This window comes from Carlito syrichta, unplaced genomic scaffold, assembly GCF_000164805.1.
Source record: "Carlito syrichta isolate Samal-C Ts95f unplaced genomic scaffold, Tarsius_syrichta-2.0.1 Scaffold288410, whole genome shotgun sequence".
In the NCBI taxonomy this organism is placed as follows: domain Eukaryota; kingdom Metazoa; phylum Chordata; class Mammalia; order Primates; family Tarsiidae; genus Carlito; species Carlito syrichta.
Window position 1 is genome coordinate 65,805 of NW_007232506.1, and position 16,433 is coordinate 82,237.

The 16,433-nt window shown below is 38.5% G+C and overlaps 1 protein-coding gene across 1 annotated transcript in view; it reads left to right on the forward strand.

Annotated features, from left to right (window-relative positions):
• The window catches only part of LOC103255770 (cilia- and flagella-associated protein 47), a gene marked incomplete at its 5' end in the record, with an annotated part of 291,791 nt that overhangs the window by 61,464 nt on the left and 213,894 nt on the right, over positions 1 to 16,433 (forward strand). Inside the window, 2 exons of the mRNA XM_021710301.1 lie at positions 6,677 to 6,791; positions 8,276 to 8,502. Of these exons, the coding sequence (XP_021565976.1) occupies positions 6,677 to 6,791; positions 8,276 to 8,502 (342 nt within the window). The remainder of the gene's footprint in view (positions 1 to 6,676; positions 6,792 to 8,275; positions 8,503 to 16,433) is intronic.

The following is a 16,433-nucleotide window of genomic DNA, read 5'->3' on the forward strand; positions in this document are numbered from 1 at the left end:
ATTTAACAATATTGATGTTTGCTTGTTTACTTATTATGAAAGCAAAAACGTTAAATTATATTGTGCTAAAATCTTTACGTAATTTTGTTTTTAGGCAAACTAATTTGAGTTTCATGAAAGATATCTTCATAGCTTTAGTCACTGAGTATTATTTGAGAATGATTTTTTAAACTTTCCATGATTTTTAATGGCAAGTCACAATTCCTTTGCTCCTTGATTTTTTAAAAATTGAATTTGTGGCAACCACTTTTCTTTGGGGGCGCATTAAATAGGCTTCTCTCCATAGGCGACACTCCTGATTTCCTGGGAAAACACAGGGAAGATAAAATCCCATCTAGCCTATAGTACTTTGAAACATTTATTAACCTCATTAATCCCTGCTGGCAATATGGGCACAGGTTAAGCGAAGTCTCTATCAACATGGTAAATATTCACAAAGTTACAGAGTCTCAGTCTCTTCCACACTGCAAGGCCTGGACTCCCTTCAGCCACCTTTCTTTCTCCTATTAACTGTAAAACCCTTATCCTGCAATAAGCACTGCAGCCTTTTTCAAGAATAACATGAGGAGAAAATCCGATATGAGAATTTTGTAGTTATTTACTCTTGAAGTCTTCTCTGGGTTCCTTATCAATGGTACTATCAGTTAGTCTGTAAAGATTACATATGCCTGGGTACCAACATTTTAGTTTCAGGGGATACACCTTATATGAAATGCAGCAGATGAGGGAACAATAATTACTATTTTCCAAAACTGATGCTATTGTTACATACCTTCTCATTCCCAAAAGACAATGTAAAATCTGGACAAAGACTGTAGCAAGTTTTAAAATTTGCCACCTTCAAGCTAGATTTTAATAATTTCATTTTATTATTCTGTTCACTTCTCCTAACACAATTTAATTTACTAGCAGTATAAGGCCAATTTCTTAGGCGGGGGAGTGAATACACAGAAAGGGCATGATACCTGTACTGAAGATAATCGCATTCCAGAGGAGAAGACAAACTTGCAGAGGGCTGACCCAGCTCACACAAAAACTTTGTGGGAATTTCAAGTATGTGTCCCCTCCAGGTGGATAAGAAAAGCTTGTCAAACATGTAGCACATCCCTATGATTTAGAAAAAATGCATCTCTTACTCAGTGGGTGCAGCCTTGTGCTGGGACAACCTTGCTCTTGACAAGATACCTTCTTGCAAGGCATACTCTTTGCTAGTGTATATGGTGTCTTAGAATATGTCCACTAATTTCCATAAAACAGACAGTGACAGTTTCTAGAATAAAAGGGCTGATTTATTTCTATATGATAGTGGAAACAAAAATAGTTCATTAATAGAGGAGTTTGGTTTAAAAAAGTTCTTAGTAAAATTGAGGCTGGACAGAGGAGAGGTGTGCTCAGGAAAAGATTCAAGGAACAAGGAAAAATAGCTAAGCATGAAATTTCATGGACATTTGGATTGCCAATTTTGAAAAAAGTTTGTTGTAAGTGACAGAAAATGGGTTGGATGAATTAATCAGACTGACATTGAGTAGGCCCGTGAATTTTAAGTTGAATTATTTATAATTCTTGTACTTACTATTGAAAGCAAGAACCCAATGGAAATATAGAAAGGATCTGATTTCATCTTTGTTTTATAAAGCATCTCTGGTGCCAAATCAGAGAGTAGATTATGAATTAGAGAAAACTGGAGCCAGAGTGACTGGCTAGAAGACTCTTGGAATCCATTATACCACTTCACACACTACCATTCTGTGCTGCTTTCTGATATTTCCTCTGTAATTCTGGGGAGAGATGCCGAGGACCATAGTTTATATTATTATAAAATCAAACTCAATGATAGTTTGGGTGATGCTCACACTTGAAAGGAAGCAAGTTTTCATTCACTTGCAGAGCAAATTGGTGGCAAATATTTGAATAGAAACTGTTCTGAAAATGCAATGTTAGCGGGAAAGAGAGATTGTTGATTTCCTTGCCACGTGACTTTTAAAGTCTAAGGACAGCTTCCTGGTATTTGATGAGATGATATCCTACAACATATCATGCACTTTCATTACATAATCTAATTATACTTTATGCCATTTAAATATATGTAGCCTTCTCAAAATGTATGTGGAATAATCTGTTAAGCATGCAGTTACAATTGTGTTAAAATTTTGTTAAGAAAGTTTAACTTTTCAGTACAGGTAAACAAATATTTTTCTGAGGTTTCTCACTCTCACTGAGTCTCATAGATCATCTTTCTGACTTAATTATAAATTATTTATAAAATATTATTTTAAAAGGACAGTGAGTATTCTTACTGATCAGGTATACACTATAATTATGGCAGTCAAATAGTCACCTACAATGATTCATGATCTCTTTTTTACTGTATGGAATTTAACATTTTAGAATTTTAGCTTAACTCCTCTGTGCCTGTTTACCCATCAAAATGACACAATACTGCTCAGTCAGTTCAAACAAATAAATACAAAACCTGGAAAGATCTAGACCCAATGTAAGAGAATAAATATAATTTATTATCTATAATTGCATAGAGATTTTCTGTCTAGGTAAATGTTCTCCTTTTTTATCCTTTTTAAGATTGAGGTTACTTGTATCTGGAGGGCATCCACGACTTGTTCAAGGTTACTCAGTTAATTAGCGGCAGATCTGGGATTAAAACTTTCCTGCCAATTCAGTGTTTGCGTCCCTCCTTTCTGAGTAATTAACAGCTGGTCTTGTAAATTTGCATGTAACTGTGTTATTTGAGGACTGCATCTAACTAGATACACAAGAGAAACAAAATATCTTCTGTAATTTTTTTTTTGTAATTGACAGTGGGCTTTTGCATCTTTCAGAAAATATAATTCCAATTAAACATGCCAACTGGAAGTTAGGAAATTAAGAGCAGAAAGAGATTTGTATAGGTGACTATTAGGGCAGCTCATGAGGACAAGTGCCTGCTAAGTGTCAGATAATTTCATTTCCCTTGTCGGAGCCTCTAGATTTGGAATCTGAGGGGTTTTTCTACTTTGAAACAATTATTTATTGCATTTGTGTGCCTTTTCTGGTCTAATTTTGTTCCACGAAAAGTAGAGGGAAATCATTAGACTACACTACAGATTATGGCTCTTCTGAATAATGTTCTGACACAGGAAAGGCAGACATTATTTTCAATTATATTAAGGGGTTTTTTCAATAAAAAGAATCTATTAAAGTTGAACAAGTTAGAAAAAATAAATTTGTGAAAGATGGTAATATAACTTGTGTGTAAGATGTAGAATTAAATGGAATTGAAGTCCTAATTAATAATATTTTAATTGGCTAATCAAAGGCTGAGAAGCTGTTTATAATTTATATGACAGGAAACTATTTTGGCAAATAGTAGATTGCTCCTTTTGAATTGACTCCCGTGGGTTGGCATTCATTTTCATGCGGTAGACAAGCCATAGTTCAGGTTTCACTCAGGCACACATTAAAACAGACAGATAATTATAGTAACTCTATAGTCAGAGTCTAATTGCTTATGAATACTATATATTGGCTGAAACAATTAATTTCTAGATAAAAACAAGGATGACACAAAAGTTTAAGTACAAACAATAATATCTTCTTCAGGCTCTACTTTGTTGAACTGATGCATTTATCTTTTACTTGAATTATTGAAAATTTTACATCATTAGTATCGATCATTCGATTATATTTGTACTAAAGCAGACACACAAACACACTCAGAGAAATTACATTTCAAATGCCAAGCAAGGAATTTTTTTTTGCAATGTACATGGCTGCTTAAGAAAAAGTACTATGCGAAAATTATGTATAATGCACTATTTATTACCAGGAATGTATGAACTTAAATTTTAAACAATTTAAACCATTCAAAATTTTTTATATCCTTTGTTTTAGTATGAACTGTAGATAACTGTGGATCTTAATTAATAAAATTTTAGAACATTACCGTATAAAAATTGATCACTAAGTTAATTATAAATAAATCTCAGTGGGGGAATAATGTAAAAATTAACCTCATACTGAAATATTGTTTATTCTTTTACAGATTGATTTTCAATTTCTGCCATTTTATTTTTATCTTTGATAGCTAAAAATATTTTAGAATATGTATTTCTGTGTGAACAATTTACTTTTATATCATTTACTTATATATTGCTTGTTCAAAGTTATTTTGGGAATCATTGCTCACCCATGCAGTTAATATGTTTTAAGATTGTGGAACTCTTGAAACCAGTTACAGTCCCAGCTTCACAGCTAGTTTTCTTTCATTTTGATTTTGGAATAACTAGTTGCATGTCTGTAACAAGTCCATTCTGGTACAAGATTCTTTGTTGTATCTAAATTTGCCAGCCTTCATTTTCACTGGTATTCTCAAATTTTGACATCACCCTAGAGCTTTTGAGTCATATCTACATTTTCACAGTAGCTTTACATATGTTATATGCACATGAAAGTATGGGCAGGACTGCTCTCAAACCATTTGAGGCATCTCTTCAGTGCTTGGTAAGTGCCAGCAAAGAACTATCTTCTTATTATGTAGTCCTCACTGCATTGTTTGTGAGGACAAAGGGATAGCTGAAAAAATTTTATTAGGGAAAATATAAAATACTTATGAAGGAATGAAAAATAATTTTCTCTCTACCTTTCATTGTTCCTTAACTGGGACAGACTCTTGTCACAAAAAGAAAAGCACTTTATTAACATGTATATTTCATTCATATGTGGGAGATACACAGGGAATATGTAAATTTCAAAGTGGTGGCTTCGAACTCTGGCTTATATAGCATCTTTAACAAACAATGGTAAATTTTTAGAGAAGTGACAAGACAAAGGACTAGGACTTTGATTCTCTAGGAGAGGCAAATTGTGAGAAGGCAAATAAATGCTAGTTTGTTGTATAAATCAATCTGGCATCTTCCCCAGGCAGATAGAATCTAAAGTTGCCTCCAGTGATCAATCTTTGTCCTTCCTGGTAGGGAGGAAAAGAGGGCACCTTCGTAAATTTATATCCTGCTTTTAAGCAAATGGAGGAGAGAAGAGAGCTGTTGTTATATCTATTTCTTCTTATATATGCTTTTTGTTACGTGTGCATTTTGAATGTTCAGCTCAAAATAATCCTTATGCAAAAGAGTCATAATTTGGAGTGGCATATTCTGGTTTCCTGCCCATACAATTGTAGAAATAAAATTATAATAAAGCTCTCTAGTATCCTTCATCTAGCTACAACATGTATAATTAAACTTGTTTTATGATTAGAATGAAACAAATTCCAATCATCACTTAATTTTATTCATAAGCAATTTAGTGTCTCTACAACAGACTCTTTTTTGACATAGCCTATGATACCATTATTACTAAAAATATTGTAAAAACTTTTCTTAATTCTATCAAACATTCAGGCAATGCCAAATTTCTCTGATTGTCTCAAGGTTGTATGTTTTTTCCTGTCATTTCATTTTAAAATATTTTGTTTGAATCAGGATCTAAATAAGGTTCAACCATTCTGATTATACATGTCTTTTGCGACTTCCTCTCTCCTAATCCTTTTAATTTAAACTCTAGTTTTCTAAAATAAAAGTATTGATCATCTCATTTTACAGAGGAGAAAACTGGAACTTAGAGATGTAATAAACTTGCCTGAGACCTAGTAGCTAATGAATGGCAGTGCCAATTAAATCCAGACATGTTCACCTCTACTGATCTTTCACTGTATCATGTTGCTGCCCTTGCATTGTCCCTGCTTTTATTTTTTCTTTCTCGTTTAGCCTGTTAATCTGAAGAAAGAAATGGAGACAAATTAATACATATAGCTTATTTGGTCCAAAGTTGAGAACATCTGCCCAGGATACACTTCTAGAATGCCCTAGGGAATGCTCTCATTGGCCTTTGTTACAAGCAGGTTTTTAAAGGCAAAAGAGCCTAGCAGTGACCTGATACAACGTAGTTTGACAAAATTCCCACTGGTTTACACAAATAACATTGATTGGTGATAGGCTATACATTGTGGAACTATAAGGATTTATGATGCCCAGTATATGGCATTTTATGACTGCCTGCCATTAATTAGCATGTGGTCTTAAAAAGTAATTATTAGCTCAAGGGATTGTGAGACTTGATTGTTGTCACACATAATCACATTTCAATGCCTCCTTGGACCTGATAATTAAAGGGGGTCTGCATGCCTCAGATTAAAATTGTCTTTTCTTTCTCAAATCCTTTGTACTTCTTGACTGATTATTTGTTCTAAAAGATTTCTAGACCCTTCCATGCTCATTTTGAAAGCCTACACTTTAAAATATAGACTCATGGGGACTCAGACACTGCAGAAACGATGTATCACCTCTCCAATAATTAAGTTACAGAATAACTTACTTTCTTTTTTGTTAATTTTAAGATAGCAGTTTCCCAAGGATATTTGTAGTTAAAAAGATCAACTACTGTCTGCCATCTTGGGACTTTCTTAATCAATCCCTGTGTTCTGGTTATATGCAAAGTTTTCCCTATACTACAGTAGGGCTATCTTTATGTTTTACCTTCGTCCACTCATTTGGAGGCTATGTTGCTTATAAAAACACAATGCATCGCAGTTCTTATATTATGCAGATTTTCTTTGTAGCAGAAAGATTTATCATCTTTTTATGAGACATTTTACAATTTAATATTACTGTGTCTTATATTTTAGATTGGAGAATTAATATATGTTGTGGAAGGATTAGGTATGATCCCCTTACCTTCCAGTTTCTTTCCAATGAATTCTTCTTCAAATCCAATTGACTACAGCAGTACTCCAGAAGAAGGTAGAGTATATATGTTTTATTTTATTTATAATGTTGAAGGATGGGGCTATTCCTAAGCATCCTTATAATCAAATTTCTCCAGTATGTAACTAGATTTTGAATGGCCTGTCTTTATTACCAAAATGCCATGAGTTGAGTCAAGGTCCTGTTGCTCATGGCAGAGAAAGACAATCCCTGATACAATATGTATGTGCCAAGTAAAAATATTTTGTTATTCAAGGGTTATCAACCGAAGAGAACTGAAGACTTAGTCTCAAATTCGTCTCCCTGGCCAAATGAAGTTGGGAGTTTAAATGGCAGGGGAAAGAATGTAACTTTGTGTGTGTTTGGGGATAACAGTAATTAAGGAGGGGTAAGGAAGCAATCCAAGTGGGCATCTCATCGTATGGCTGTTTCCATCTGGTAAGTTTCAGTCCCTTGTTTGAGGGAAGGTTTTCTGAGTAAGGAACTCAGATAAGACAAATGTAAACTTTAAGCCTAGAAAGGTCAATTTCTGTATTTATTAAATATCATTTCTTTTTTCTTTTCCTTTCTTTTTTTTTAGTGAGAAAGCAGGACTTTATTGAGAAGACAGAAAAGCTCCCACAGTGGGAAGGGACCCAAAGGGGTTGCCCTATTAAATATCATTTCTATGGAGAAATTAGGCTGGTTTCACTTTTAACTTTATTGTGTTAGCATCTATGATATAGAGCATAATTTTTCCAATGTAAAAACTGGTGATTTTTGAAAGCTTTATTTTTTCAATCTTCAGATAAATATTAAAATTTGGCATACAAAATATTTGTTTAGCAAACTCCTGTTTCTCAAATAATTTGAAGGCTGAGGTGGAAGGATCGCCTAAGCCCAGCAGGTCGAGGCTGCTGTGACCATGAGCGTACCACTGCATTCCAGCAAAAAAAAAAGAAAGAAAAAGAAAGAAAGAAAGAAAGAAAGAAAGAAAGAAAGAAAGAAAGAAAGAAAGAAAGAAAGAAAGAAAGAAAGAAAGAAAGAAAAAATTACTACACTCTGAAAAATCCACATATTGTTGCAAGACCTGAAATTTTACCCTGGTCTCTAGTGCTTGATTAAAGGGTCAATAATGCTAATAAGCACTAAAATGTTAATGAAGGATAATGACAATTCTTGCCCGTCTTTGGCAGGTGTCTTTTTTTCTTTAACATTTATTTCTCCTTCCTCTACTTTCCTATCACTGATAGGAACACAATGGTCACTGAATTTTGAGCATATTGATGATGTTTCTTTAAAAGAACCATTTAACAAGAACTTTTCTTAGAGAATACCAGTAAAATATTTTAAATTTCTAAACACTCTCTTGAATCACTGAATTAGAACTAATAAAAATGTGCTGCCCATTTATTTTGAATCTGTTTAATAAAGGCCATAACTGCAGTTTTATATTTTAAACCTCCCAAGTCCATTCTGGATAACAATATCAAGGGCATAAATGTTCATTGCATTCATGAAAATGTTTTTGCTTTCCTTAGGATTTAAGAAGGAAAATCCAATTCTGTATTTAAAATGCAAACTCTGTCAAATCCTGGATGTGGAACTTAAATTGCCAATGACTAATGAAGCCAAGGAAAAGGCTTTGGCTTTTGCAGCACAGAAACAGATGTCAAATATCGAGTATGAGCGAAGGTTGATCACAGGCACTCTGGAGAGCAGTAGTATCCGCGTAGCCATTGCCCTCCTGGGGCTGAACAAAATCGAGGTGGGAATGGAGAACAGATGATACACTTAAATTAGTCTCTCTTTAAAAATACAGTTACAGACCTGTTATTACTTAATCATAACAACATTTTTACATAGAAAAATGATGAATATTGTTTTTCTCCAGAAAAAATGGTTCAGGTGCTTGTTTCTTTTTTTTTAACCTCACGAAATAATATACAACAAAGCACTCTACTATGTAATGTAAGGCATGACAGTGTAGTTGTTAATTCATAGTATGTAATTGTCAATTTTGGTGACACATTAAAATGCCTTGGAGAACTTAAAATAATATTAGTACCTAAGCCCCACTCTAGAACAATTAAATATGAATCTCTGTTCTAAATGTTGCCTAAGATGTTCTGCTGTGTATTCAGGTAGGCTCATCTCTTGTGTCAGATTACAAGACTCAGAATCCCAACTCTAACTCTGTCCAGCTTTGTGTGACTATGGGCTGGTTACCTCAACTTCCTGAAGACTCAGTTTTTTATATTTTTAATATAGAGGTGTCGGTAATTCCTGAAAATGAGATAATTATGTAAAATACTTAACATATTACCCGATATAGAATAAGTATCCTCTTTACATATAGTATTGTGGTTATTATTATTATTATTATCACTACTACTCTGATAGGACCCTTTACAGAGAGACAAGATACTGAGGCTTCTTTGCCAGGAAGCAGTGTTTATTTGTGCTGGCACTGGCCCTGAGGATTCACATCCAAAGGCTGGGCCCCAAATGCAGCGGAGTGTTGCCTTATATATTTTTCACTAACTTCTTTTTACATTCTAGCCCCTTTTTCTCCCCTATATGACAACATGCTTTTCAATTGGGTATTTTATGGCACAGGGTTGTAATAGGGTTATGCATGAGCACTTAGACATTGACTATGCCACGTTACTTCCTCTTGGTTCTGGGAAGGCCCTTACCACATACCCCACTTTGATACTTGGGCCCTTTGAGGGCCAATGAACATCGCCTGAGTTTAGTGGTTGGTACTTCCATAACACCATTAGATGTGCTGCCATTTTCCTTTCAACCATGGCCTCAATGAGGCTAGAGGCAGACCTTATATCCAGGGGAGCCAGACAGGGCAGGATTAGACAAATTCCCAAAATCATAAGTATAACACCTATGATTGTTTTAAAGCCCCCAAAAGTTGAGAACCATCCCCCAAACAATTCCCTGGGGTTTCACCCTTCCAGGTTTGGACTGGGGCATGAGCAATTTTTTTCATTCAGTTGGTGATTTTTTTTTTTACAACCTTTCCCTCATCATCTATTTGTAAGCAGCAGTTGCTTAAGTTAAACTTTTCACAAACTCCTCCTTCAGAAGCAAGCAATAATCTGAGGCTAAGTGATTCTGATAGACAGCATTGCATATCTTGGTTTGCTGTTTGGCTAGTATGTTAAGGGCTTTTGCAGTTTTATTAGTTATAATTTCAACAATCTCCTGTAATTGAATTATGTGGTTGAGCATGTAAATGGGGGTTCTATAGCCCCAGGACCCATCCTATGCCCAGGTTACCAGGCTATAGTATTGGATGATATACTCAGGAGACCACTTATCATCTTTCCAGTTTCCAATCTGAAAGGCACACTGTTTTCTTTGGGTTTTCCAGTCCTTGTATACTTGAACTCTTAAATGTTCCCCTCTGGCAAGCAGGAGGAGGAAGAAGGATGGACAGACAGACCCTGACACACAAGATCCTGACCAGTTTGGGGAAAGTATGGTATAGGCTATCTTCCCTCATATCCAGTACAATTCACTCAGGGCCCACCATTTGATGTCTGCATTGACATTGTCCCAGGCCTGTCGGAGGTGGGGGAAGCTAGGCAAAGGGTGAGGGTCTGGTTCAGAGTGGCTTGTGGAATGCCAACATTGGGTTTTCTGGCCATTGCATTATAAAATTTTTGGCCCAGGCATGTCAGGCTTTCAACAGAAGTGTTAAATTTTTCCCCATTGGACAAGGCAGATTTTTCCTATATTTGAGGTCTTAAAAAGCCAAACCCCAGTAGCAGGGCTAGGGTACCCTGTTTCATTATAGGGTTCATGGGGATTGAGTTTCCTATCTTTCCAAGGCCATTGATTTCCCATATTAATTTCTTCACATACATAGCAAGATGAGACTTTTAAACTTTGGTCAATAGTTTCTGCCAGGGCTAAGAACAGGCTTCTTGTGGATGAGATGGGAGGAGGTTTGCTTTTTATTTTTTCGTAGAAAAAGTAGAAGACCTGATAAGATATAGCTGAATGGGTGGTAGTGATTGTTTTGAAATGTAGCCTAGTTCCCGGGTCTTTGTCCCACCCATAGATCCAAATGCCGATTCAGAGGTTCAGTTGCCATTTGGGGTTCTGCAGGTTAAGAATGGTAAAATTAAGTTACAGGCCCCCGACTGACAGTCTGATGCAGCAGTTCCTTTTTGCAGGAGTGCCGTTTTGTCTCCCTTTTTCCAGGTGGTCCATGAGACACAGCTCCAGCTGGGGCAGTAAAAGTCAGGTGCATAGCACATAAACCACTTTTCTTGTACATGTAACTGTTGTTAAACTGGTAGTCATGCTCCCAATCTAGACCTTCACATGGGACATCAAAAGTTTTCGGGCCCTCCATGATGAGTGCATACTTTTTCCGTATGACCGATGCCTCTGGGCCAGAACCTATAATTGCACACATATCAAAAATTATTGATATCATTCTACTGGAGTTGGTGACATGAGTTTGAGTGATCAAGGACCCCTCCTCTTGGGAGAAGTGGACTTCCAACCAATCTTCACTAGAGGAATATTGTGGATTAAAGCAAGTGTACTGGTTCCTTTGTTGACAGATAGAATAGGTGGTCTTATTATTCCTGCAGGTCCCTGGTAAAAGACATGGATGTGGTAAACAAGGGTCCAAGTAACTCCCTGATGTGACTGAGTTTTGCGAATACATGGATCACAAGACAGGAAACTTAGGTCAATGAAAGAAGCCCAGGTTAGAAACAACCAATAGCAATAAAGCATCCTACCCACAAAACGAACCTCTTCTTCATACTTTCAGTCAACTGGTTTGGCTTTTGCTAATCCTATGGCCAAGATTGAGGCGAGGATTACAGCAATAGATAGGGACAAGGGGTGAAAGCTCAAGCTTCTGCCGTGTGTAGATTAGTCAGCTTCTAGAGTGACTAAAGCAGGGCTGCAGTCCTCTGGGGTTCTAGGGTCACAACTAGTTTTCTCCAGATGATAAGCTTTCCCAGTGTTGATGGATCAGAAGTACATTCCCAGTCTTGAGAGGCTGGTTTCACTCTGCTGTGGTGAATTCAGGGGGCCACTTCGGCTACCTTTACTGCAGTAGGGGTGGGTAAAATGACAGTGAATGGACCTCTCCGAAGGGACTTTCAGGGTTGGACATTCTTTTACCCATACAGCATTTTCTGCTTTAAAGCGGTGTGTGTCTGTGGTCAAGCTTACAGGTAACCACTCAGTAACCTAATGGTGTATAATGGTTAGGGTTGAGCCAAGGGCCTGCATTTGCTGTCTCAGGGTAAGGTTGCCCACTTCCTTTAGATCCCTTTGTATACCCCTGGTAATGGGGGGAAGGCATGCATAAAGAATTTCAAAAGGGGAGAACCCCATTGTCTAGTAGGGCTAGACCTGATTTTTAGCAAAGCAATTGACAATAGCTGGTCAATGTAGGTGGTTCTCCTGACACAGTTTACTTAGCTGTAATTTTAGAGTTTGATTCACCCGTTCTACCTTTCTGGAGCTCTGGGGACGGTATGCAGTATGTAATTCCCATGTGATTTTCAACTCCCTTGCCACCAATTGTATTATTTCAGCCATGAACCCTGGCCCATTGTTTGATCCTATGGTGACTGGGATCTCAAATTGGGGAATGATCTCTTTTAGAAGTTGGACCACTTCATGTGCCTTCTCTGTGTGGGTAGGGAAGGCCTCTACCTAGCCTGAGAAAGTACACACAAAGACTAACAGATATTTGCAGGCTCAGACTCGGGGAGGCTCAGTGAAGTAGTGAAGTCCACAACTATATTTTCAAATGGGGCCCCTCCAACACTCTGTATTCCAAGTAAGATATAAAAATTTGTGAGTAACTTCATGGCCACCTAAATTGCAGTGTCAGGGCCATAAGAAGGGGCAACGAGCCCAGCCACCCATGGCTCCCATAATAGTGACTTGTCTCTACAAGAGGAGGCCCATAGGTTGAGTTACCACAGAATGCTACACCCTGGTATCTACCATGAAGTCAAGGGACTGGTCCCCTATGGTCATTTGGACCATAGGCTCCAGGGGGCCTAACAAAATGGAACCTAATCTGTTCAACTCTTCCCTACAGTTTTTCATGGTAGTTAGGCCAACAAAATCATTCTCAGGGCCTCACATGGTTGGAGCATGGACTGGTACCATCCTTGGACCACCTGGTCTCCCCCTCTTTCCCTGGGAGCCAGACGATAATTCTCTGGACATTTGTTTTTCCAATGACCTTCTTGGAAACAGTGCGCACATTGGTTCTATCCCAATCTCATCTCTGGGCAAGGTGGATCTTCTTGCCCGGCTCCTTCTCTGACCCCAGCCTTGGCCTCAGCCCTGGCCTGGTGGGGCTGCTTTCCGGGAGTATCTTGACAGTTTCATCAGGGCGATAGCAAGCAGATCTATCTTTTTCTTTATTTTTTGGTCTGCTTCTCGTCAGGCCTCTTTGTCTCAGTTGACAAATACCTCCAATAGTTGGCTAGCATTCAATCCAGCAAAGCCCTCTAACTTCTGTAGTTTGCATCGGATGTCTTCCCGAGCCTGACCGACAAAAGCTGTTAACCATTTGCTGATCAATTCTGGATCGAAGGGAGTGTAAAGGTGAAATGCGTCACACAGCTCAGGCTTTCTTCAGGTCCCTGGAGCACCTCTGAGGTTTTACTATGTTCATAGCCTTTTCTCCTCCTTCCTTTATACTGCCTAAAAGAGCCTCTTGGTAACGCTCAAGCATCTGAAATTCCCAGCCACATTAGAGTCCCATTGGAGGTCTTCCTCAGGGAACTGATTCTGTGTGTAAGCCTACGTATTCACTATCCCTGTAGGGACTTGCTCCTCTAAAGCGGCCTGAGTAATTTGGCAGCGTTCTTCAGTGTTAAACAGTCAGGAGAAGCTGGCAGCAATCAGTTCAAGTAGGCTTGTGGGTCTGGATGATGGATTGCATTAGATCAATCATAACCTCAGGTTTCTCAGTGAAAGAGATGGTATGGTTTTTCCAGTTCAGGAGATTAGTGGTGGTAAAGGGCTGATATATAAAGCTACATTGTTCCCCTTGGATCTGACCATCTTGACTGTAGTAGAGGGGCCCTCTAATTTCTTTCGTGATAGTTGTAAAGCCTCTCAGCACCTGTGGGGAGGGGAGCCACCAGCATAGTCTTCCTGGTGTTTTTCGGCCGGAGTATATGGAGTTATAACCGGCAGCTTGGAAGTAGCTGCAGCCAGGGGTGTCTTGAGTGACTTCGTGGGAAGAGTGGCTTCAGGGGTGTGGGCAACCTCTGACGGGGCTCTGGCTGCAGTAGTTGTGGGGAGTGCAGGTGGTAGTGATGGGTACAATGGCACATAGGGCAGGGGGATTTCCTTGGGCTCCTCAGACAGAACGGGCTCTCAGACTCTGGTCGGCATTTTCTGGGACCCATCATTCGGGTAATCATGATTTTATAGTTCTAGACAGACTTTTAACCAAGGTGACTGAGAAAGGATTATATCTTGCCTACAGTCAATGTAAGGGAATTGGTCAGGGTAACCTGGGTCCCCCACAACAACTCTAAACACTCTGCTAACTAGTTCTTTGTCTAGTGACCCCTCAGAGGGCTAGCCTACCCCAAACGAAGGCCAATCTATTTCACAGAAGGTCTGAAGCTTTCCGGAAGTCAGCTTAGTACCATAGTCCCCTGAATATCCCTTTTTGAAATTTTTCATCGTACACTCTAGGGGGATACGCTTACTCTGTTTGTCACCCATTCCCTCCCTCTAAAAGATGACAATCACACACAAGAAAGGGAAAGGGAAGGGGTGAGTACTCACTTCATCCGTCTCTGGCCACTCTCCTTATGGAGATATTCCAAGCATCTCTTAGCAATTGGCAGGTTGGTATAAGCCCCTGACTAGGTTTTGATTCAGGATTTTTCCTGACTCTTCTACTGCCCTAAGCCATATGAGGTCACCATGGATCCACGAATTGGGACTCTACTCTTGCTTCATCGCCAAGCAGCATCTCATTCGCTTGCACTCACACAACATTTTCAGCCCGACGCCCAGTGCCCGAGAGTTGCAGTTTCCTCTCCTGTGGGACTACTCGGGCAACTCTGGGAGGTGATCAGGCTCCCCTTCTGCCTCTTAGGGACAGGCTTACCAAATCGAACACAGGTTCTTACCGGTATAATGGGCAGTGCTTCCCTGGCTGGTTCCTGGCCTCACTGTGTTCCTTTCTGCTTCCGGGGTTCTTGCCCTGGCACACCAGGAGGGCTAGTCCCCTATGGATAAATCAGTCCACTGGCCAAGGCAAGATGACCTCTCTCAGCATCCCGGAGGTCACAACTCGGCAACAAGAGAGGTGAAATCACCATCTCCATTTCTTGGGTGAGCCCCCAGAGATGTGGTACGACCCTTTACAGAGAGATGGGACACTGAATCTTCTTTGTCAGGAAACGGCATTTATTTGTGTCAGCACTGGCCCAGTGGATTCACATCTAAAGACTGAGCCCTGAACACAGGAGGGAGTTGCCTTATATACTTTTAACTAATTTCTTTGTACATTCTAGCCACTTTGTCTCCCTTGTATGTCAACATGCATTTTGATTGGGTATTTTATGGCACAGGGTTGTAACAGGGTTATGCATGCACACTCAGACATTGACTACACCACATTACTTCCTTTTTGTTCTGGGAAGGCCCTTACCACACTACTATTATCATTATTACATAGACTCTACTATTATAGTTTAAAATACGGTGCAATCTGTTTTCATGATTGAAATAAGATACAATCTATTATCACAAAGCAGCCAAAGTTATTCTGATAAATACAAACCTGCTAATGTTGCTCCTCTGTGCACTTTGCTGGCTTTTCAGCTGGTATCAGATAAAAACTCACATTTCTTGAATGGTCTACATGACCCTCCTGGTCAGTCCTGACTCCTCTCCTGATCCCTACTACTCCGCTGCTGGAGCCCATTCACCCAGGCCACACCCTTAGCCAGGCTTCCTGTGCTGTTCTTCAAATACACCTGGTGTGATACCCATGACCTTTGAACATGCTCTGTTATTTTTCCATGGACATCAGAAGGCTGTCTTCCTCAATTACATCAGGTCTTTGCTAAAATGCAGTGAAGTTCTGCTTCATCAACTTATATATATTTTTATATAAGTTTAATTTTTGTTTAAGGTTTACATATGAATGTAATTTTTAAGGTAAAAAAAGTTAAGCTAAAGTACATTTATATATTACATTTATGTACATTTATATATGAAATACACACACACACACACACACACACACACACACACAAAATACTTGGTACTATAAAAATCATTTCTTTTATTTATTGTCAGAATGCTTAAGTCTATATGACCCAACCACAGATTTCTAACAATTAATGATTGTATTTTAAAGATGACCTGGATTTTGAAGTTCTGATTGGCTCAAAAATGTCAAAACCTAAGGCCTTGATGCCTTCTTGACTAATTCATTCATACTGTGCTTCTAAGAAGCTGTTTTCTTCAGCTCAGCTCAAATCAAATTACTTATTTCTGCTACAGAACAATACATTAGTAATGGTTTATTTTCAACTTTTGGGACACTACTACAATAAAAATTTTCAATGAGTAGCTTTTTCAAACTTTAAGCCTATTATAGCACTCTTTTTCTCCTCACTGTTTCTTTTTAAATTCATTCTCTTCATTATT